At 43.6% G+C, this 22,321-nt stretch overlaps 1 protein-coding gene across 1 annotated transcript; it reads right to left on the bottom strand.

The window, feature by feature from the left end:
- Positions 1–12,939: 12,939 nt before the first annotated feature.
- VAX1 (ventral anterior homeobox 1) lies at positions 12,940–20,282 on the bottom strand. Its single transcript, XM_037904816.2, has 3 exons — positions 18,404–20,282; positions 16,461–16,648; positions 12,940–13,797 (listed from the first exon to the last, which is right to left on the bottom strand). The coding sequence occupies exons 1-3, from the start codon at positions 18,639–18,641 to the stop codon at positions 13,264–13,266; spliced, it is 960 nt and encodes a 319-aa protein (XP_037760744.1). The 5' UTR covers positions 18,642–20,282; the 3' UTR covers positions 12,940–13,263.
- Positions 20,283–22,321: the final 2,039 nt, after the last annotated feature.

Genomic DNA, 22,321 nt, shown 5'->3' with positions numbered 1-22,321 from the left:
AATCCAGGCTTCTGAGTGTCATGTAGATGTACAGACCAGCAAAGACCAGAATATGTTGTGGAAACTGATAGATTCCCTATGCACCTGAGGTTGTGGGAGGATAAAGAAGAAGTAGCAAGCCTGGGATTGCAATCACTGATGCTGTTTTGAAATTCCAAAATGTAAATATAACAGTATTTTATAAACTCTGATTAAATCATTGTCCTTGATGAAAAGAGATGCTCAAACATATAATCTCATTACTGACTTATTATTAAGATTTTAAACAACAACAAATTGCACATTAGATCCACTCTTCAGTGGTGCATTCAAACTCTTTTTATAAAAGTCTTCTCACTGGGTTACATGTACAACTACCACATAGGATAAACATATTACTGCAGATACACATTGCTTGTACCCTGTAAGGGGCCATACACCACTGTTACTCTGCAGATAATAAATAATGAAAATTATATATTTTTATTTGCTTCTAAAGTAAAGGACCAGAATTTAAAAAAATGTGAGTGTATTTTCTGTCTTGAATACAATCCAGCCAAACAATCTACCCAAGGCTTTTGCTGTCCTGATGTGGAGGTTCAATATCATTATGCAGTTGGTGCTGAGATGCAACGCTGAAAGGCATCTTTAAATACCATAGACAGATTGATGTGCTTCATTCCACAATGCTTTGAAATCTACACTGGTGGCAGGATGTGGGAGGTTTTGGCTCCTAGTTGTATTTCCTAGCTGAGTGTTCTGTCAAAAGTTTGCTGTGACAGAAGGCAGGCATCTCTCAAAGGCAGTGCCCAATAGGTTGGAGAGTTGAGGAAGGAATTCTGCCCTGTGGGAGGACTTTCATCAGCTTCATCATTAGCCAGACAGTGAAGGCACTGTCCTAGGTTCTGAGCAACATCCTTAAGGATGACTGGAAAAGGCTTGCTATTCAGAGTAGCTTTCTTTGAGACACCTCAGGGGAATGAGCTCACATTACATTGGGCAAGAGGTACAGATGTACCTATTTCTGTCCCGTCGTGATCTCCAGTGGGAGGAAGATGGATCTGACCGCCACCCCCATTTATCAAAGACAGACTATACAACGTGGGTTTCACTCTGGAGTGTGGTGATGGGGAGCTGTTTGCCCAGTGTAGAAACTACAGAAAGTCTTGCCATTCCACTTGGCTAGCTGCAGGCCACTGTTCATTGACCTGGTTGGCAGGCCACGGATATGTTTTTAGTGTTCAATGTTACTGAGGAAAGGCTTTGCCTTCCTCAGGGGTGCTTTGGAAAAATATAACATGCATTCCCTTAGCAGCCAATGCTGGCATGACTGGGCTTGATTTCCAGCCTCTGAGCAGGTGACATTCTGACTGTCAGCAGTTCTGCATTAGGGCATCCTGGGAATATTATTAATGCTACTACTATTAATTTGTTTCTACAGCCCATTGGTGCACAGGACACTGTACAGACATTAAAGAAAACAATCCTTGTCTCAAAGAGCTAGATTACAAGGCCTAATTGCTTGAACGAGCACTCTGGGTGATTAATTTTGTTCCCCTTTTCTTCTAGGGTCAGGTACACTAAAGCCCCTCTCTCAAAAGCACTTAGAACTTTAGCCACCGCTTTATGTACTGTTGTCAAAAGTCAGTGCCAAACTAGAGGCAAGACTGGCAACTTGGTTCCATTATTACCAGCCTCAGAGAGAGGTGCTCTGGAATAATTTCTGGCTGATACTTTGAGATGTATGTGTTACCCTGTCACACAGCCAGTATTCTCTATCTTCCAAGGCCAATCTGGAAGGCTGTGGCTATATAACCAGCAGATTGGTCGGTTACCAATCCACACCTAAAGACTCACATTAGCAGGTATGGGAGTTCTACACACAAATTCTAATAGTAGCCTTTGGCTCCTTTCATTCTAAATCTAAACATTCCCTTTTGAACTGTTAGCTGAAATAGAGTTACAACAAATAATTTACTCAATGAGTTTAGTCTTTTTCCTACTAATCAGCTTTTCTCAAGTAACTGTTTGAATATTTTTGCTCTAGGTTTTGACCATAACTCTTGGAAATTCAAGCTGTGCTATTAGAGACATTGCATGGCATTGTTTCTGTTCCCTGACTGGATGAATATGCAAACACTTCCAGTGCAACTTCTTGCACATAAATTTAAAATCCAATTTCCAAGAATACTCATGTATGTAGCTGTGAAATGCATTTCCCAATAATCATTTTGCTAGTAAATCTCAATAGCACAAATGTACATGGAAACAAAATACAAAAGTTGTACAAATGTGGCTTATAGTGGGGAGAAATGCACCACTGCGTATAAGGCCACCATATGGGGTTATATACTGAAAATTAGCTTTCATGAGATTTGAATGGTGCATCAGCTTTGTGCTGGCCCTCTTCAGGGGCCTAAATTTAACATTTAAAAATGTGAAGCAATATTCATGCAGCCTTTTTATGCACTTTTTACACAGCTCTTCTTTGAAACTTGAAATAGAACAGTTTGCCTAAGTACGAATGACCTAAATGAATCCCAAAATATAATAAGTAATGTCATATCAGCTATGGATATCTGTTTGTCTCACAGAATTTTTTCAAATTCTACATCACTTTGTCCCCAATCCTGCAAAGACTGGAAGTCAATGGGATGATTCATATGTGTAAAGTTAAGCACCTGCACAAGGCTTTGCAGGTTCATGGCCTTAATAAGTAGTCGGTAAACAACCACCATAATTTCTCCTGGTCTTGTGTTATTCACTTATAAGACCATATCCGAACTGTATAAAGGGAAAAGCGTGATTGGAAATATGTATAGGGAACACATTTGGATGGGTTGTAATATCACCTATCTTATTACTGGGGGGTAAGGGAGGACTCTATCCCCAAAGATAAGCCACTCAGTAGAGAATAATAAGTACAATCCCTTTTCATTTGGTGTTGTTTGAAATGCTTCTCTCCATGGGGCCAGTAATCCAATACTATTTCCATAAAAAACTGTTGTTTTAACAGCTGCGTCTGCAGTATAAGGTTTCACATTTGGAGCCCTAACACAATTAAAGTCCTCCCCACCAGCTGATGAAATGGCTTCTTATTTACTAATTCCCCTCAATAATCATTTATACATGGACATATTTGAAGTACGTGCCCAGAGAAATATGGAGATGGTCTTGGAGGGTACATGCAGGATGTCTCTGTCTGTTTGTTCCTTCTTTACTCCTTATGGCAGATGCTACATTTTCTCGCTTTATTTTTTTGTTTTATGGTAGTACTTAGAGGCCTTAATAAGATCAAGGCCACATTGTGCTAGATGTTGTACATGTTGCTCACATCTACAAAGTGGAGGGATATTCACCAAGATATTTAAGTTTCTCGGGGTAGATCACACCCTTTCCACCCCTCCAACTCTCCTACAGATTGTGAGAATCTGTGGGGGGGTTGGGGAAAGAGAACCGCGTGAGGCTCCCCAAATGGAGTTTTCTCCAAATAGGTCCATGTATGTTTGAGGCCAGGGGTATCCCTACCCTCTAGAGCCCTCAGATTCCCCAAGACCCTTGTGGATTCCAGGGGATATGTAGGCGGCCAGGGACATCTGCACAAAGATTCTATGCCTCTGTACAGCCTCCAGGTATGGTTCTACTGGAATGTGAAGGAGATACTGTACAAAAGTTAATACAGCTCAGGGATGCATTATTTATGGGGCAAATTTACCATTGCAGGGCAGGAGGCAGAGGGAAAGAGATGGCCTTCCACCGTTGCCCCAACCATGCTCCATCTTGATCCTCCCCATCCCACACCCAAACCATATTCTGCAGGCTCCAGGATAGCGCAGAATAGTGCCCCAGAGGCTACTAAACCTTACTTCTGAGCATGAGGGAGGGTTTCCCCTCCTCAGTTTGGATGTTCTTGGTGGGATGCATTTTATAAATGGTTTTCACCTTTTGACACCTCTGGAGCACTAGCTGGAATGTAAGTGAAGAGCGCTACAGTTCTACAAATTAGGATTCTTCATCTTAAAGGTGGACTGAAATGCTTTAATTTTTTTTTTAAAAAGATGCTTAGGAATCTTAAAGATGGATATGATCCTGCAACTCTTTCTCAAGTGGGTATTTCTGATGAGAACCCGTCTAACCCTTTATTTTATCCAACATATGTTAGTTATGTGTATTTTACCCATTGAAAGACAGTGAACTTTGCTTTGATGGGAATCAAAATAGAGGAAAACATAACAGTGCAGTGTGTGTGTGTGTGTGTGTGTGTGTGGTTTCACTGGCCCATGCCTCAACAACAACAACAACATAATTATTTTGGTGGGAGACACTATATTTTTAGCTATAGTAGCAGAACACCAGCAGAGCAGCGCTTAAGTGAATCACAGTGTATATTAGACTAAATCCTGTATCAAGCACACAGGCTTCAGTAAACAGGCTAGGGAGCTCTGCTGTCCTCCAAGGAATGGAATCGTCTCCCCCGCAGGCCACAGATCAACAGCAGAGTCATTGCACGGCTGACACAACAGCCATGGTGCTGCAGTAGCACCTGCATCCTAGTGGATATTCTAGTACCCTCAATGAAATTCTTGGTTTCCTTTGTTTTCTGCTGGTCTCTGTTGACTTTTCTTGGAGAACTAGTAACCTCAGGAACCAGTAGGCAAACAGACCTGTGGTTGTTCTGTTCAAAACCGAAGTACTGAGTGGAACAAGTAGAACGTAACAAACTTTTCAACTGGGGTGGAATGGCTAATGGATACATGTGGTCACAAATCCACTGGTCCCATCACTTTATCAGCCTGCCTGCGCCCTGGAATTTTCCTCACAGTGAGACACGGGGAGCCCCTGCAGTGCTGTCTGTCACTGCACATCACAGGGGGAGACAGATCCTTAATGCATGCTTTAAGTGTCCACCCCACCTTACATCCTATTCACACAGCAAAATCTTATGATTTCTGCTGCCTTCCATGCCAATGCGTGAGGCATGAGTGCTGGATTTGCCCCACTCACTTCTGACAGTATAGCAGAAATACAGGGGACACGCTCAAAATTAAAATTCATACCCAGAATAACTCTAACAACTGCAATGGTGTCACTGTACACAGGGACGAATATGTCCCCATTTATGTTATATTTCCTTATCATACGTCTACCACTTTAAATTATGAAAAGTGAAAAAATAAAACCAAACTCATTTCACATCCTTCCTCCCCTCCTTTTTGTTTTCTCTTTGTATTTGGGACAAAATAGACTAGTTAGTTTGATTTCTAGTCATGTGCACTTTCTGGTTCTCGTGAGTCAGCACAGAGATATACTAGTTAGGGTGGGGGGGTTGCAAGGTTATGGGGGGGGCGTTGTGGTACTGCTACCCTTACTTCTGCACTGCTGCTGGTCACTGGTTGCACTGCTTCAGATCAGGGCAGCTGGAGAGCAGCCGGGAGCCCGGCTCTGAAGGCAGAGCTGCCGCCAGCTGCAGCCCAGAAGTAAGGGCGGCATGGTACGGTGTTGCCACCCTTACTTCTGCACTGCTGCCTGCAAAGATGGGCCCTCAGTCAGCATCCTCCGCTCTCTGGCCGCAAAGCTCTGAAGGCAGTGCAGAAATAAGGGTGGCAATACTGTGGCCCCCCTGCAATCCTTTTTGGGTCAGGACCCTCAGTTTGAAAAATGCTGGTCTCCCCCATGAAATCTATATAGTATAGGGTAAAAGCACACAAAAGACCAGATTTCACGTGCGGAGACCAGATTTCATGGTCCATGACATATTTTTCATGGCTTGAATTTGGTAGGGCCCTAGTAATCAGCCATATGGACCTGGCTGGGTGTATGCAACTTACTCATCAGTGTGTTATTTGTCCCCCTCTGAGCCTGATCCAAGAGGGTATGAATCTGTTACAACTCACAGCTACAGAGCTTGGGTCACTAGCTTACTGTGTAGAGAATCAAACTTTGAGGTATGAGTCAAACCCCAGTGTCAGCCAAAATGCCAGGCTGTTATATAAGGGATTGAATGCTAGATGAGTCCCCACTTGTGTGATGGTCTCCATCCTAACTAACATCAGGGCACTGAACTGACCAACCGGCTATATATATTTGAAGAGAAGAGGAGTCTAGAACTTGGGGTCCTATTAATTTATTTCCCAAGGAAAGGAAAGGAAAATGTTAATTCATAACCATAACTAAAGAAAGGCAACACTTCTTTGCTAGCAATTGTATTAAGTGCAACTTGCTAGAAATGTTTGTTAAAAGGGACTGTTTACATTAGAAAGGAAACAAGTAAGAGGGGACATGGCGAATGCTTTAGAAAAGGTAGATTGGGAATTTCTGTTCTCCCTCCCTCATAACAAGAACAAGGGGACATTCAATGAAATTAAAAAGGTGGGAAATTTAAAACTGACCAAACAAAATACTTTTTCACACAACATAAGATGAGTCTGTGGAACTCATTGCCACAAGAAGTTGTTGAGGCCAAGAACTTAATAAGGTTCAGAAAGGGGCTGGGCATGTATACAGCTATCAAGCATATCTACAGTTGTCATAATTAATTATAACAAAAAGATTGGGAAAGATGGGTTTAATTCCTGACGCACAATCTCTATTAGAGACACACATGTGTGTGGGTGGTGGTGGTGATCACAGTAGGCAGATTATCCCACATCTTCCTACTGTGATGTTCTTACACCTTTCTCTGAAAAGTACTGGCCACTCTCAAAAGAGAGAATACTGGACCAGATGGACTGTGGGGCTGATTCAGTATGGCAGTTCCTATATTTATATTTTGATCCTGGAAAATATACCTAGCGTATTGACAGTATTACACGAATAGCTCTGGGGCACCTAGCTTCTGTGGGAATTTTTTAGAAAACATCTGCCATTTGGTGCAGCCTGGTCTATTCTAACTATTGCTATTTGGAAGTGTTTTTATTATCTCTATGTGGATGAATTCATCAGAGTAAGGGAAACCATCCCATCCTTTCCTTAGGTGGTAGGATGGAGCATGGGGAGAGGGTGTCATAGAAAACATCCAAGTATATGACCACACTGTTGCAACCATTACCCAGAAAACTCTACAAGGACTATTATGCCTTTAAAAATGAACTGCTTCAATAGATTTTTATATAGATATAGTTGAATATATATCCACCTGCATAGATCACAATGCAGAATCAGGGCCCATGTGAATTAAATAAAGCAAGTAGAAAAAAAGTACTCACAAAGCAAGAAGCTCATTGTGGGGGAAATTAACCCACACTGTGAAGGAGCCTTGCCTGGAAGTCCTGCAGGTGTGCAGCAGAAGCCCTTTGTGGGTGGGGAATGGGAAGAGTAGCTAATCAAGTGCCCGCTGTACTTCCCTTCATGTCACCAGGTGTGTTCTGCCCTGACACTAATAGGCTAATATGGGGGAGGCTTGATTGCAGGAGCTACTAGATCTGCACTTAGGCAGAGCCAATGGCACAAAACCCTTGAACAGGGGCCCTGAAGGGGCAGTTAGTCATAAAGAGTCTGGGTTGTAGCTAGGGCTGGGCAAATGCCTTTTAAAAATCTATATGAATATGCCTTGAGCCAAAAAGAAAAAAAAAAAGGGTATTTGCTTTGGCTGTATTCATACCTCTTTTGTGCTTGCTTGCCATGGATGTTCTAACAAATAAATTTGCTAGCCCGAAAGTCCATGATAGTGGCAAATTTTAAGTGAATATTCCTGGAAAGATAACATCGGATTCGTAAATACCAATATTCACACCAGTCATGTGATTCTAAGAGTTACAGTCCTCCAGTATGGAAACAAGCAACATAACAGGTGACATTGGTTTCCAATCAAAATTAGCCAGCTACCACTTGCTCAGTACTAGCTATAGCCTCATCACCTCCCTGTAGGCTGGGCCTGGGCGTCGCAGAGTTCCCCCTCACAAAGTTCATTCACTTTATGAAGGAAGAGGTGATGGTTCAGATCAAGGCTAGTGTTTTGTGAAGCATTTAACCCATGTTTGTACTTAGAGCTGTTTAACACACACCTTAGTGACTCATTGTACAGGAGAAAATCTCATTTCCCCCCAGTATAGCAGTTTCATATATAACCATTGGAAAATGGCATTTCCCCATAAATGGGCATAGCTGACACTGGATTGCATGTTCCACCTGGGTCCTTGGCCTGACCCTTGAGCTAAACAGGAGTTTCACCTGTGTGAGGGCTGCTGCAGGGTCAAGCCCTGTGTCAATGTACCCACTGCATTGGCTACACAACAACTGATGATCAATGCCAGACTCTTAACTCTCAAGTCAAATTAGGTGCTAAATGTAGGTTTTACAAAAGCAAGGATTCATTAAATCTACCATCAGTATAAATGTTTCCTTTTATTTCCTTTTTAAAATCTCCGGAGATAGTTTTGGGGGTTGTGTTTATTTGCCTTGGCTCTAAATATTACCCCTGCATTGCATGCTGCCCAAACATTGAAGCATTTGAGCTCAGATGCTACTGTGAGGGGCAACCAAGAAATAACTTTGACAGACAGCGCTAGGGCCCGAGTCCCAGGAAGTGAACCTGATTAGCCACGGGAAACCTGACAAAGACAGTTTATGTTTCTTTTCCAAGCTGAAAGAAATGCAACAACTAAATAATCAGCAAAAAGTGGCAGCGTGTAGCTTCGAAACAGCCTTTAGGTTTCAATAAAGGAAGCTATTATTGATGACACAGAAAATGGGATATAGATGTACATGGATTTTTTTTTAAAGGTCAGGTTAAAACAAAAACCTACAGGTGGGATTCCTTCTTCTCCCCTCAAAAATTAGCTTAACATTTCATGTCTAATTGCCTCGGGGTTTGTTTGATTCATTGCGTTGAAAAGCCAGGGAGGAATTTAAAACCCTAACCCAAGGCGATCAGATAATGTTTAAAAGAAACAAACGGAAAATCTCCTCCCCATCTCCATCATTCCGCCCGGAACCTAAGGAGCTGACAATAATCAGGGTCAAGTAATACTGGAAATCAGACTGCAGAGACTAGGTGAGTGACGGCCTGCCTTGAACTCACCCTCCAACTCCTTCTCTAACACCCCGGCTTTAACTGGAGAACAGAATTTGGGTGGCTGGAATTTAAAGGGGATAGACAGAGACGTGATTTTAAACAGATCCCTCATTTACGTTCTTGCTCCAAATCACATGTGCCCGATCGCGTATCTGTCAGCAGAACTGGACCTATATTTAAAAAAAAATGGACTGGCCTTTTACCGGTGCAGCCAACAATGAAAACCCTTCCGAGCCACCATGTAAAGACAGGTGCTTCTGACTCTATTGCCCTAATCAAAAGTGTCTTACTCAAGTGGAATGTGGATTATTTAACCTTCCATTGGCTCCAACAAACGCATTCTCCAGAACGGTCAAATGCAAACCTAACACAGGGGAGGGTCAGAATTGCCTTCCACGGGCAGGACTCCAGAGCTGTGAGTGGGGGACATGGCGAAGATTCAGGAGGATGTTGGCCTTCCCTTTGCTTTTTAAACCCGCAGGTTGTGTCGTGCTTGTACGGAGTGGGGTGTGTGGGTGGAATCCTGAAATGGACTTAAATTGCCTCCGAACGCTTTTTAAATTACAAATATACTTTTCATTACTGCAGAAGAGGCTTCTTTGAAAACAAGAACAGCGCACCGTGTGTAAGCGGGGGGTAGAGGAGGCCTGTGTGTACAGTCAGGGAGCTTCACCAATTTTAGGCTCTCAAAATAAACAGTTACCCTCAGACTGGGCCTTGGTTCAATCGGAAAGACAGAGGGGGCGGGGGGGATTAAAAGACAATCGTGTTCTTTTTATTGATCAGTTCATTTGCCAAAATGTAGTTGCAGGTTTGTTTGTTTTTCCCCGAAATGGGGTTCAGTATAAACGCTTGTAAATTTCAACCGGGACAGACTCAACGGTTTGATATATTTATAAGGAAGAAGGATGGGGGGAGGTTGGCAGCTGGGGGGAACTGGGAGCTGTTTTAGCAACAGGTTGTCTTTCTTTTGGTAAAGAAAACAAAACTAATGATGTGCACAATCTCTTCTCCCTTCCCCCAGTTGTGCAAGGACTAAAACCGGGCGCTATTAATTATGTTATTATTATTATTTTATTATTTTATTTTAAATACACCTCTAGAAACGTAAACTCAGTTTTATTCTTGCTGGGAGACTCCTTCATCGTCGTCAGCATTTTCTTTAGCTTGATTAATTATTTTTGTCTCTTGCAGGTTAAAAATAAAGAGTCTAACTCTACCCTCTGATAAATTGCCTCATTAAACAGCTAGATCCATATTCCCTGATCACATGTGACGCGTCTGCAAACTTTTTTTTTTTTAAATCTCCACTTGATTTTGGAGCGGGGGAGCTGTCCGCTTTGGAAACAACCCTAAAATAAAGATGGAGTGTAAACAATGCCTGGTAGCGCCTAAAACTGCTACTGCTGGAGACAGGGGATATTACTGGGCACCCAGAGATGAAAAATTGCCTTCGGAATTTAATTTACACCTCCAGTCTCTGATCTTTCTCTTCGAGTTTGATGCAGGGACCGCTAGAAAAATTACCACCCCTCCTGGATAACTGAGCACAATTCTGATTTTCACCAAAAATCCGTTCTCTGTTAAATCTACCCCAGTTTAAAGTAATAACAAAAGATTCGCCGGTGCTCCGATCTGGGAAACATTTGCTCGCCGGCAGTTGTTAAAAAGTGGCTAACTACGTGCAGCCATAGATGTATGGGATTTGTGGATACAGAAATTTGTAAGAAGTGCATGCCCGAGTTGGACATGACAGGTTAGTTAGTACCTTTGATCTCAAGGAACTCGATTACACTTGCGACTCAAAACGTGGCAAACGAGAACCATCGGGAGACGACTGAGAACTGTGCAGAAGGAAATCCAGAAAAGGCAACAGGTTTTATTGCGCTTGAATTCCGCCAGCATTCTGCGGGAAGCCGCATGAATTGCAACCGACTTTGGCTTAGACGTTAAGCTGTCTTGAAAATCTCTCTTATTTTTATTTCCCCACATCTCTGTTTGTAACAGTGGCAATCATTAGAGGGCCCAGCCCTGCATTGATTTCTAGGACAAAACTCCCCCCGAGCTCCGGATCGGGCTCACAGGGGATTATTTCTTTACTGGAAGCCCTTTGGTTTATCATTAATATTGCATTCTCTCTCTCCTTTTTATATAAAGAGATTACACAGGCACAAGGGTCGGGGAACTCCTATTCTGAAAATCTAGCGGGTAGTGTAACTGCAGTGTCATTTTTTTTTATTAACACCTGAGGAAATGATACTTGTTGTTGGCCAGTAAAATACTTATTATTGGTCCGAAAGGAAGCAAGCCCCGGCTTAATCAATTGACTCGCACTCCTAATTTAAATAAACAACTACATGCCATGTTTAGAGAGTTTTGTTTGTTTTTAAAACCGGTGTAAACTCAGCTCTTCCATTGTGAATCCCAAACTGCCCCATCTGTTCGGACACACAACAGAACCATAGGTCCAGAAAGGCAATCGACTTCAGAACATCCACAAGAAAGGATTTTTGACATTTTGCACCCTACATGGTGTTTTAAATATAAGACGAAAGTACACCTAATTCTGTCGTCATATAGATATAATATATTTCACTCTCACCACATAAATACAAAACATCCAAATAGCCAAAAACATTCAGAACAAAAGTTAGTAGCAAGTTCTCGGCGCTCGATTCATTCATTATTTTCTCCACTATTGCCTAGAAACTTCCGACGTAAATAATTCACAATAAAATTACTATTTTGTTTTCTGTCCTGCTCTCTCGCTCTCGCTCTCTCTCCAGTTCTGTTTTATAGTTAATTCTCTAGACTACAGCAACCATTCCATTTTTTGTAATTATTTTTGGTTAAGGTTTGGTGGCACGTATTTATACAGCTTGTAAACGCCTTATATTAAAGGTTAAAGAAAGAAAAACTAAAACAAACAAACTAGCTAACTACAGAATTCTTTTTCTGACAAATTCAAGTACTGAAACTTAATGTGAAATAGATCAGAATGCTAGAGTTTGGAATAAACATCCTGGCGGATGGAGAAAAAAATAACCGTAACAAGTATGCAAAAGGACAAAAAGGATTATTACACCGAAGTACAAAAAGATACGTTCTTTATATTTTACTTTCATTTTAATCAAAATGTAAGTAATTTGCGAGAGTATTCTGGAGGGAGGAAACCCTAAAGATGTTTAATTTGGATACACTTTGCAGGTATTGGAAACTCAAGTAGAAAAAAACCTGCCATTTTAATAGGTATAGATGGAGTCACGCCAATCTCTCTCCCTTACTTTCCCTTATTTCACATATTTACCTTTACAACATTTTAATGTTATTTTTGGTTCGAAGAACTAGCTCTTGAAACTAAAAAAAGGGGCGTTGCATTATCTTGAAGTGAAATATTGTTTTTATTAAAAACAATCTAAAGTCACTGGTTTCTGTATCTGCATTTAATGCGCGGGTTTTAAAGGCAGTCTGTTCCGATCCTTAAACTATTCAATATTTTTTTTAAGTGACAGACTTTTTTTCTGGATTGGATCTGTATCAAGAGCAAATATAAATACAAACTAGGATACTAAACTGTTAATGTAGTGCAGTCATCATATACATATATGGGGCCACAAAACCTTGAGCAAATTTGTGCTTAGAGTCACTGAAGTCTTGGCAACACATTTAAATCCACCTGATGGTTCCATTTCTATGTCCATTTGTTTGGAATCGACTTCCCCAGCGGTTTGCATTGGTTTAATTCAGAATATAGTCAAAACGGTTATGATTAAACTGCAAACAACTTCCCCTTCCCATTTCCCCCCTCCTCCCCAGTCCCTTTCCCAGATAAAAACGTGGATCATCGTTAGGTTTGCATTGGTTTGATTCAGAATGCAGTCAAAATGTTTGGTTTTGAGCTGCTGGCAAACCTCCCCCACCCTGCCTTTCCCCCCCTCACACCCGCCCACGCTAAAATAAAGGGGTCTCCATCACTAACAGTGATGGCGTCCCGGCTGTGTGGTCTGGAATCCGTTTATTTAGCGGCTACACTTGGGTGAGGTGTTTGTCCACTTCATGATTTCGCCTCTAAACATAGTTTCGTTCCTTGTTGCATTCGGAAATAAGTCTGGTTCGGGAAGCATGGTGGGGGGGGGGGTTATTATGGGGGGGCAGGAGAGTGTGCGGAAGGGGGAATGAAGGGAGGGCTGATGAGATGCTAACGTGTCATTATTCCATAAATATCGCCACAAATAGATACTATAAATATAAATACATAGAGTTACTCAGAGTCAGTCCAGGGCTTTTTTCTCAGCGCCTTCTTTATTGTTGGTCCTGGAGTAGGGCTCGAAGGCGGAAGAGCTCAGGTACCTGGCTGATAGTTCCTGCAAGTTTCCTGCCAGAGATCCGGCCATTGTCAAAGGATTAGAGGACAGCCGGCCGGCCACCGAGCCCAGGAGGGTGGGCACCGGCAGGCTGAAGAGGTTATGGCCGGCGCTGGGCGAGGCGTGGAGTCCCGCAGCCTGGGGGGGCCCAGCCGCGCTGCTCACCGCCGGCGAGTGCGGGGAGCCGCCCGCGGGCCCTGAGCTGGCGGTGCCCGTGGTGCCGATGGTGAGGCTGGGGGCCCGCAGCGCGGAGCCCAAGGCGCCGGTGGCGCAGGGGGGCAGGAGGCCGGGCAGTCCCGGCGGGGAGAGCAGCCGGCCTTGCTCCAGGAGCCGGAGGACGCTGCAGGTGGCGGCGGTCTCCGACACCACGGACCTCAGCTCCGAGTCTTTGCCTTGGTCCTTTTTCTGCTTCGTGCGCCTGTTCTGGAACCAGACCTTTACCTGGGGAGAGAGGCACAGGGTGAGCGGGGCTGGGGGGGCAGCCCGGGGGCCAAGGGGCTCCGGGGTTGCGGCATTTCTCCATTTACCCCCGGCCCGGCCCTGGGACTGGACAATGGACGCCGGCTTGAGCATTGCCGGGCACTCCGGAATCAGGGAGTTTACACCGCATCGGAGAGTCTGGGCGGGGAGAGGAGGAGGCTTAGGGAGTTGCAATGAACCACTCAGCTGCATTTTTTACGACGGGGGGGGGGGGGAAGAGGGGGAATCCTGCCTCGGATTTATGAGTTCTGACTTCGGGAGCTGTGTAGCACCCGGAGGCACCTTAAAGGGCTCGGGTTCTCCACTCCTGCAGCCAGCGGAAATTTCGCCATGGGTTTCAATGGTAGCAGGATCGGACCCTTTAAATTGGTTTTATTTCAGAGCCAGCCCTAAACCTGGGGCGGGTGGCACCCCCCGGCACAATCCAGCAGGCTCCGAAGCTGCACCCTCGGGGAGAGGGGGAGGCTCATTCCGCTCCTCTTCCCTCCCCGGCAGCGTGGAGTTACACGCTCATCCAGTGACAGTAACGTGGTTCTTCTCTGTTCTCGGCTCCCACGCCAGAGGAGAAGGCCTGGTGCCGCTGCCCGGCCCTTTCCCCACATCTCATAGCAGGCTGCATCCCCCTTCGCCCCTTTGAAATACGATTTTAACTCAGAGAAATACAATCTATATTCCTCTAGCCTCTGAGACTGTTTAACTTGCCTTACCTGCCCCACGGCAAAGAAAGGCTCATTAGTTTGTCAGAGGGATTTATTACCCCGGGTGATCTTTTAACAGACATAGGGAACCAGGCTTTAGAAGTTTGTTCTTTTTCCCCCGCTGACTTTGGGGTTATTTTTCCCCTTGCACTTTTAATTGTTCGAACGGACATAAACATTCACTGGACACTGCACAATCATACAGGACACTCTGTTCACTGCCCTGTCAATAACTCCTCGCTCAGCCCCCAGAACAAAAAGAGAGGCAGTCAAACAGGGCAGAAACTTCGCTATTGTCCACCAACCTAGTTCATTTAATAATAGGGAGGAATGAAAGATAAATACATCTGATAAGACGGGTTTTAATTCAGTGGCATTTACACAAGTAGGACTAATTACCGGCTATCTATTTTCCGTTATGAAGCACTGGGGATTGTCTAGCGTTTTTCCCCAAAGCAGCTAATAATTCAGTTACTTTTTCGCTGTCGCATTACAATATCGTTCCCTTTCGCAGAGTCTCTTCTATACACTATTTCCTTCCCACGTAGAATACTTAAGGCCCGTGTCACCTCCTATGCTAGACGCTGCAGGGGGAGATCAGGAGGTTTTAAATTACAGAGGGAATTGGCTCATCCTTATTTTGCAACAGAGGTTCTGGGCGGAAAAAAAAAACAAAACAAAACCCCTCTCTCTAAAAAGTTACAGTGGGTCAGCCAATGCTGACCTGATTCTTGTGAGGTGCAAAGGATACTTTTTTCCCTCTCTTTAAATTGCACTTGAAAACTTAAAATGTGGCCGGTGTTGCAATCCAACCCCCCACGCCAGGTAAAAATGAAATTAAGAACAAAGCAGAATTTGTATATTAGTCCATTTTAATGCAGCACGATTCCAGCTCCCTTCATCGCCAAATTGCGCATGGACAGGGTTTTTTCCCCCCATGCGATTCTGTGAAAATACCTCCCCACGCTCACACACACTCCAAACGTAAAAAACAACAAACACAACAACAACAACTCAATTTAAAGACACATTAGCAGGCAAAATCAAACAAGAGACGTTTAGAGGGGCAAGTAAATATATCGAATAGAAAATCATTTATGAGCTCTGTATTTGTTGATTATATGCTTGCCGGTAGCGTACTTTTGTCTGAAACAGTCTAGCAGTCTAACGTGGAAAAGGGCATAAAACTTGATTTGAATCCACCCACAGCTCACGGGAAGCACTGGAGCTCGTGCAAACAGTGACAGCTGCCTGCATGCGGACTTGTGTTATGAAAAGTGGTTTGCATTGCTTACACTGTATTGCCTTTCAAATCTGGACACCCTCCATCCCCAGCTCCCACCCGGGAATTCAATGCCACACATTTTGAAAGCAACTCTCCTCCCCCCCCTCACACACACACCCCAAGCATCATTCTGATAATGCGCATTGTGTATCGAATGTCTCATCAGAAACCGCTTCGCCCGCATTTACTGAGTTCCAGAAGAGATTTGCTACATTCTGTAGCTCAGTTTGTGACCAAACCAAGTTGTCAGCTACTTTTAAGCCTCCCTATTTTCTTTCAGGGTGTAGCAGCTCTCTCTGTGTGTGTGTGTGTGTGTGTGTGTAAGCCTGCGTGTCAGGTTGTGTCTGAGGGTGAATATTCACAGATCACTGGGATTATTATGGGGTGGGGAAACGGTTTGCCACAAAGTGTGCGCCTGTGTCTGCCAGGAGGCCTGTGATCCTGTGTGAACCAGGCAGTGGGCTCTAGAAACAGAAACTGCCTTTGCCTGTCTAGCCGATGTAAGCCCGCGAGCAGGTGTTTATGTGGACCAGGCTTCAGCGGCATCCCTGAGGAGTGTGTCTGCGCTGGGACTCGGGAAGGGGGGGGGGGGGGGAAGAGGTCTCAAAGGTGCCTAGCAGCAGGTGCTTTCTCTGCACTACCTGAGTTTCCGAAAGATTGAGCTGCCGGGCCAGTTCGGTCCTTTCCCGTCCCACCACGTACTGGCACCTCTGGAACTCCATCTCCAGCCGGTACAGCTGCTCCGCGGTGAAAGACGTTCGGGTCCGTTTGGGGCGGTCCAGATCAAGTCCTTTAGGCAGAATAATCTCTCTTATTGAACCTTTGGCATCTGGCAAAGAAACGCGCAGTCACTTTACACCGAGGAACCGCTTTCGGAGCAATGCAAAGAGCTGCCGGGCAGGCTCCCAGCCCGCGTCCTCACCCAAAGCCAGGTTAACCAGGCGGCCATCGGGCTGGTAAAATCAGGGCATGGCATGGGGATACCGTACCCAGGAAAAGAGGAGGCGCTACGGGTCAGAGATCTGTAAATAATTCCCCCAGCCCGACTTTCTTTTTAAGGACGTTTAATACATTTCACTAAGAGATCTCAGTGCTGTAACAAACACCAAGCGTTCTTGGGCCCTATTCACTGTAGGGTTATTCTTTGGTGCTGCTGGGTTATTGTTATTATTGGGTAGCAAGCCTCGCAAGCCCAGAAGCAGCTATTCCTGGGCAGGACCATTTCGAGCTTACGAAATGTTTCATTTCACCATGCGGCGGTTTTGGATTTTAAGTGCATCTCGCACCCCGAATGGCAGGAGAGAGCGTTTTGGCCGCTTCTTTACTCTTTAAAAATGCCCGGAGGGGGAGAAAAAATTAAAACAAACCACACAGAAAAGCCTCACTTTTATTTTAGCACCGACCTAAGAAAGCAGGGCAAATCTGATTAGCAAAACTGTCATGCGAGAGCTCGATTCAGATTACACTAGAGCATTCCCAACCTTGCTTTCCGTAATTTTACCTCCACAATACACTTTAAGTCATAGATAACCACATCGTTTCAACCTGACCCCTCTCTCGGGTCAATCGGTCGCGCAAGGATTAATTATTGTTTACAAGGCCTCCTTTGCACTGATTTTATTATAATTCTATCCTCCCTGCACACACACACCTTAATAAAACTGTAATTTCCGCAGAGCACTATCAAATCATTTCATTAGTGGACTGGGAAATGATCCCGAAGGATGGGGAGGAGGGAAATAAAAACAGTCAATATACAGAAACCCAATTCAATCCCTCCTGTCTGCTTTTTAAAGAGTGATTGCTTTGGAAATAGTTCTTCCGCCGTCAACCCAGTAAATTCCACCTCACATTATGGACCCTGGGACAGAGGACCTAGCAGAAACCCCTACATTTTATATATATCCCCTCCCCAGAATGAAATAACCCAACAAAACCACAAACACCACAAATGCACCGAGATGCAAAAGGCGAAATACACTATTTTTATCCGAGCATCTCCTTTCTAGCGTCCGAGGTGTGCAGAAGCAGCGAGCGCAAGGACTTTCCGTGGGGAAGGGCATCGTAGGTGTTACAAAATTAACCCGCGATCGCTGCTTATTCGTGGCATTGCTCAAGATTACTCGGGCGCACCGTTAGCCCCGCCGGGGGGACTCTGACACTCGCCGAGCTCTCTGTAGAAGAGGGCACCGTTGGGAAAGTCTATGGCGAATCAAGCAAGGCTGTAAATAAATGCATTTCACGGCCCCCACGGTTGGCGGTTAAGAGGCCCCAAGGAAAAGTGGGAAAGAAATGCAATGCAGATAAACTTTCCCCAGGAACCAAAGGCGTACATTAATAAAAGATACCAAAAAATAAAAAATAAAAAACTAAATCAGACCCTATCAAATAGCCATAGACTTAGAACCCCTTGCCTCTGGAAATGCTGCGGTACACTCTACAGCGGTATTTCCCCCTCTGTATCCGCAGGAAAAGAGGAAAATCTTGAAACCCCAACATACATATTTTTAATAAAAATAAGACTCGAATTCCGATCTCTCTCTCTCTCTCCCACACACACACAAAATGCCTCCAAAACTCCTACCTCTAACTAGGATCCTCCTGCAATAGTCCGGGTCTGCAGAACTAGATTTACTTTTATTACAATCTTCCGAAACGGCCGAGGCAGAATAAGTCCCTTGCTGATCCTTCAAAAAAGAAGTAGAAATATTTCCTTCAGACCCTTTGCTTTCCTTGCCCTCTTTATGTCCGTTCTTCGAGACCCGGTTCGCTTCAGCCTCTGAATTGCATCTAACGTCCATTTTGTCTTGTTTCCCAAACATGTAGTGCAATAAAACAAAGCAAAGAAGAGAAGAAAAGAAAAGAAAGTCTAGGTTGGCTGTTGCACAGCCTGCGGTCAGACGGGTGGGGATCTGGGAAAGCACCTCTCGCAAGGAAGGTCGGCTTTGATCCCAACAGAAAGGCAGCTTGCTTCTTCCTCGATCCCTACGTCCTAATGTGGCTGTCCAGCTTCCCTGAGCCCCAGTGATCAGGTACTCAACAGTACAACTCCAAAATGATTTAATGTCTGCCTTATTACAGAGACATGTAGTTGTTACACACACAGAGGGACGCGCACTCGCTGTTTCAATTGATTAGGGGTAATTTTGCAGCCTCCACATTTAGGTTACCTCATGAATACACTAAATTGTTTGGATAATATATCAGATCGTAATGGATGGTTTGTGTGCTTGTCCCCAATCAAGTAGAGTTTAGCCAGTGAATAAACTGAAATGATTGGTCTTGCTTTCAGGAAACACACAATCAAAAGGCTGAGACTTCCAGAAAGGGGGGCGGAAAAAAAAAAAACTTTTGACAAGATTCACCCTGAATTGTTAGCACCATTAGCAGCCATTATTAACTTTCTTCAGTCTGCCTTTGACCCTCCAGATTATACAGTGGCTTTATCCAAGACACGCCAAATAAATCTGAATAAAGCTGCTAGGAAAGGCTGGAAACATGCAGTTGCAGAAAAGCAGCCTGGAGTCTAAACGAAACAAACCAACCACTGCACACAAAAAAGTTTTCCCCTGGAGTGGGTCTGTCCAAGGAAGCCGAGGATCAGCCCAGCAGAAATCCTCCTGAACACATCTCTCCACAGACAGCCATCTTAAACTCCTACCTCTCCTTAATTCAGTTCAGAGGCTTGCTTTGTGTGTGTGTGTGTGTGTGCTAATTCTGCACCTTCACAAACACTGAACCAATTGGGAGAGCCTGCTCATTGAAGGAAAAAAAAAAAAAAAGCCAGCTTTGTGTTCAGATAGATCCAGGAGGGGAGAGAGGGAGAGAGAGAGATAGCCCGTGAAAAATCTCCACTGCGTGTCTACTAAAGGATAAAAAAAAAAGTTTTACCCTGGCTATTTCATTGTCTCTGCTACAATATCTTTGAGAACCGCAACAGCCAGTAATCCAATAAGACCATTGATTAGGCTACAATGATTCAATTCAAGCAAATGGCCTTGTGCAAAGAGCATGCTCCAGCCCTTCTTGTCACCTTGCAGGGCAGAAGCCCTCTTCATGCTGCTCTCCTTATTCATTCCTTTATGGGAAATGTAGAGCAAAAGGAGTGAAAGATGGCAATTATCTAATTGGACTATTAACAAACAATTCTCTGAGTGTGGCTGTCTGGCAATGGTGCTTGGGCAGGGTGAAAGGCCACATGTTGCACTGGCCCCATTCACAAAGAGTTTAGGGGCCGGAGGCAGAGAAAGAATTTTCTTTGAGAATTTTTCACACAAATCCAGGAGTGTCAGGTTTTCCTGTCTCTGTGTCTGATTCTCTGTGTCTGAGGGCTGGTGACTGGCATCTTTACCCATCTGAAGGTACTGTGCAGACCGGTAATATTGCAAACAGCATCACAAGCCAACATCAAATTGCAGCACCCTGTCCAGTTATGAGCATATTACACACTGCTCAACTTCGCGGGTCTGATTCTGATTCTATTGGTGTAATTGCATTGACTTCAAAAGAGTTTAGTGATTCAGGCTGGGATAACTGAGGGCAGACCCTTGATCTATGGCTTAAGTTTAAACTAGTGTAAAAAGGCATATTTCAGGCCAAGAAATAAAATCAAATTTAAAAAGTGAATGCAATTTACACACACTTCAGATTATTCTGTCTCGAACAAATATTCTTCAATAATTGCCCAGATCAGCTAACTAGATTTTTTTCTATTATATTTCTCAGAAGTGTCAGATGTAGATAAAGAAGTCACTCTTGAGACCTGGATCAGCCGCTGTGCTTTGTATATATAATTAATATATATATATATTATGCAGAATGTCTCTAGTCTGGAACAGGTTTCTTTCTCCTTAAAGCAAATGAATTTCAGCAAGTTCTGATGGTTTGTTATTATTAGTTATTCCTTGTATTGCAGTAGTGGCTAGAGCTTCAAATCAATTGGAGGCCCTATTGTGCAAGACGCTTCCCAGATATCTAAGGAAGAAACGATTCCTTCCCCAATCTAAGCACCCAATCCTGCGAGCTGCTCCGTGCCTGGATGCCTGCAGAGCAAGTTTACAACAGACCCAACAAGTGGATGTAACAAACAAGCAGAGCAGTTAGGTAAGAGAGCAAAAGGTAACAGTAGTAGGAATACATTTTTGTATAAATGAGCTATACGCACAACTTGAAGGTGGTGAGGTATATAGGTAGATAGATAGATAGATAGATAGATAGATAGATAGATAGATAGATAGATAGATAGATATGGTTGAGAAGTGTGGCGGTAGCAGTCCTGGCTGGCCATCGGATTCTAAAAAATTCTAAATAAGACTATTATTTTAAACATTTTTACATAACAAATGTCCTAAGACAAAGTAGGTAATACAGTATTTTCCATAAAGGTCTATTGTGAAATGTGGAGAGAGAGAGAAATGATAATTATATTTGTATAGGTGTGTGGGTGTGTGTATGACATTTCTCCCCCATGTTTTTAGTTATGCTAATATCTAGGCATATGGGATAATAACAAACAGGTAGTTATTCAGCTCAGTTACACTGTTTGAGGCAGGGTATTTGGAGTTTAAACATCAGATTTATGTGCTATTACTCTCTGCCTTTCCTGCAATAAAGCACCTGATCCAAAGCCCAGTGGAGTTAATGGGAGTTTTGCCTTAAATGCCTCTCCTATAGACCTGGCTATAAAAACTTGTTTGTAAACATATAGGGTAGCTCTATGTAACACTATTTTGACAAATGTTTTTCCCTCTTAAGTCAGCTACATTTGCCTGCATACATTTAAAATACAATACAGATGCCTATGGAGGTTGTGGAACCTCTGTCACTGAAGCCTTTTAAGAAAAGGTTAGACAAACACCTCTCAGGGATGGTCTAGATCCTTTTAGTCCTGGCTCAGTGCAGGGGACTGGACTAGATGACCTATTAAGGTCCCTTCCAGTCCTACATTTCTAAGATTATACTTTCAAAAACCATGACAATGTTTGGAGTGATAAATGATGGGAAGAATAAGAGATAATCATGGCCCCAGTCTACCTTTTAAACTCTGTGGGAACAAACTTCTTCACCCACATGGAACCTAACGATTTTAATGGAGGTCCACCCATATTCACCACATTGTAGGATCTGGACCAATGTTTGTAAACACTGACTATCTCAGAGATCACTTATTAATTAGCTCCACAGTCACCAAATTTGCTCTCCCCAACACATCTTACTTTTCCCATTACAGGTAAAATAAGTTTTAATGAACGTTACTTCTTCCCAAGAACAGAGAGAGATGGGGCCTGATTGTACTCTGATTGGAATTAGCATAAATCTGAATAACTCCAGTGAGTGCGGTGTTGTGCACTTTACGCTGGTGTGAAACTGGAATTAGCAATATCAGGCTCAGACCCAATTATCACTTTAAACAAAACAAACAAACAAAACAAAAAAACAACTTCAAAACGATGACCAAATTCACAATGAACAATGAATCTACAGTTCATTCTCTGGAAAATAG

Source organism: Chelonia mydas, chromosome 7 (genome assembly GCF_015237465.2).
Source record: "Chelonia mydas isolate rCheMyd1 chromosome 7, rCheMyd1.pri.v2, whole genome shotgun sequence".
NCBI lineage: Eukaryota > Metazoa > Chordata > Testudines > Cheloniidae > Chelonia > Chelonia mydas.
This window is presented reverse-complemented; position numbering and strand designations above follow the sequence as displayed.

Coding starts and splice junctions, on each gene's coding strand:
- VAX1 (XM_037904816.2), bottom strand. CDS start 18,641: ATGTTTGGGAAACAAGACAAAATGGACGTTAGATGCAATTCAGAGGCT. Junction 16,649..18,403: donor CAGGAGGATCCTAGTTAGAG/GTAGGAGTTTTG, acceptor TTTCTTTGCCAG/ATGCCAAAGGTTCAATAAGA. Junction 13,798..16,460: donor TCAATCTTTCGGAAACTCAG/GTAGTGCAGAGA, acceptor CTCTCTCCCCAG/GTAAAGGTCTGGTTCCAGAA.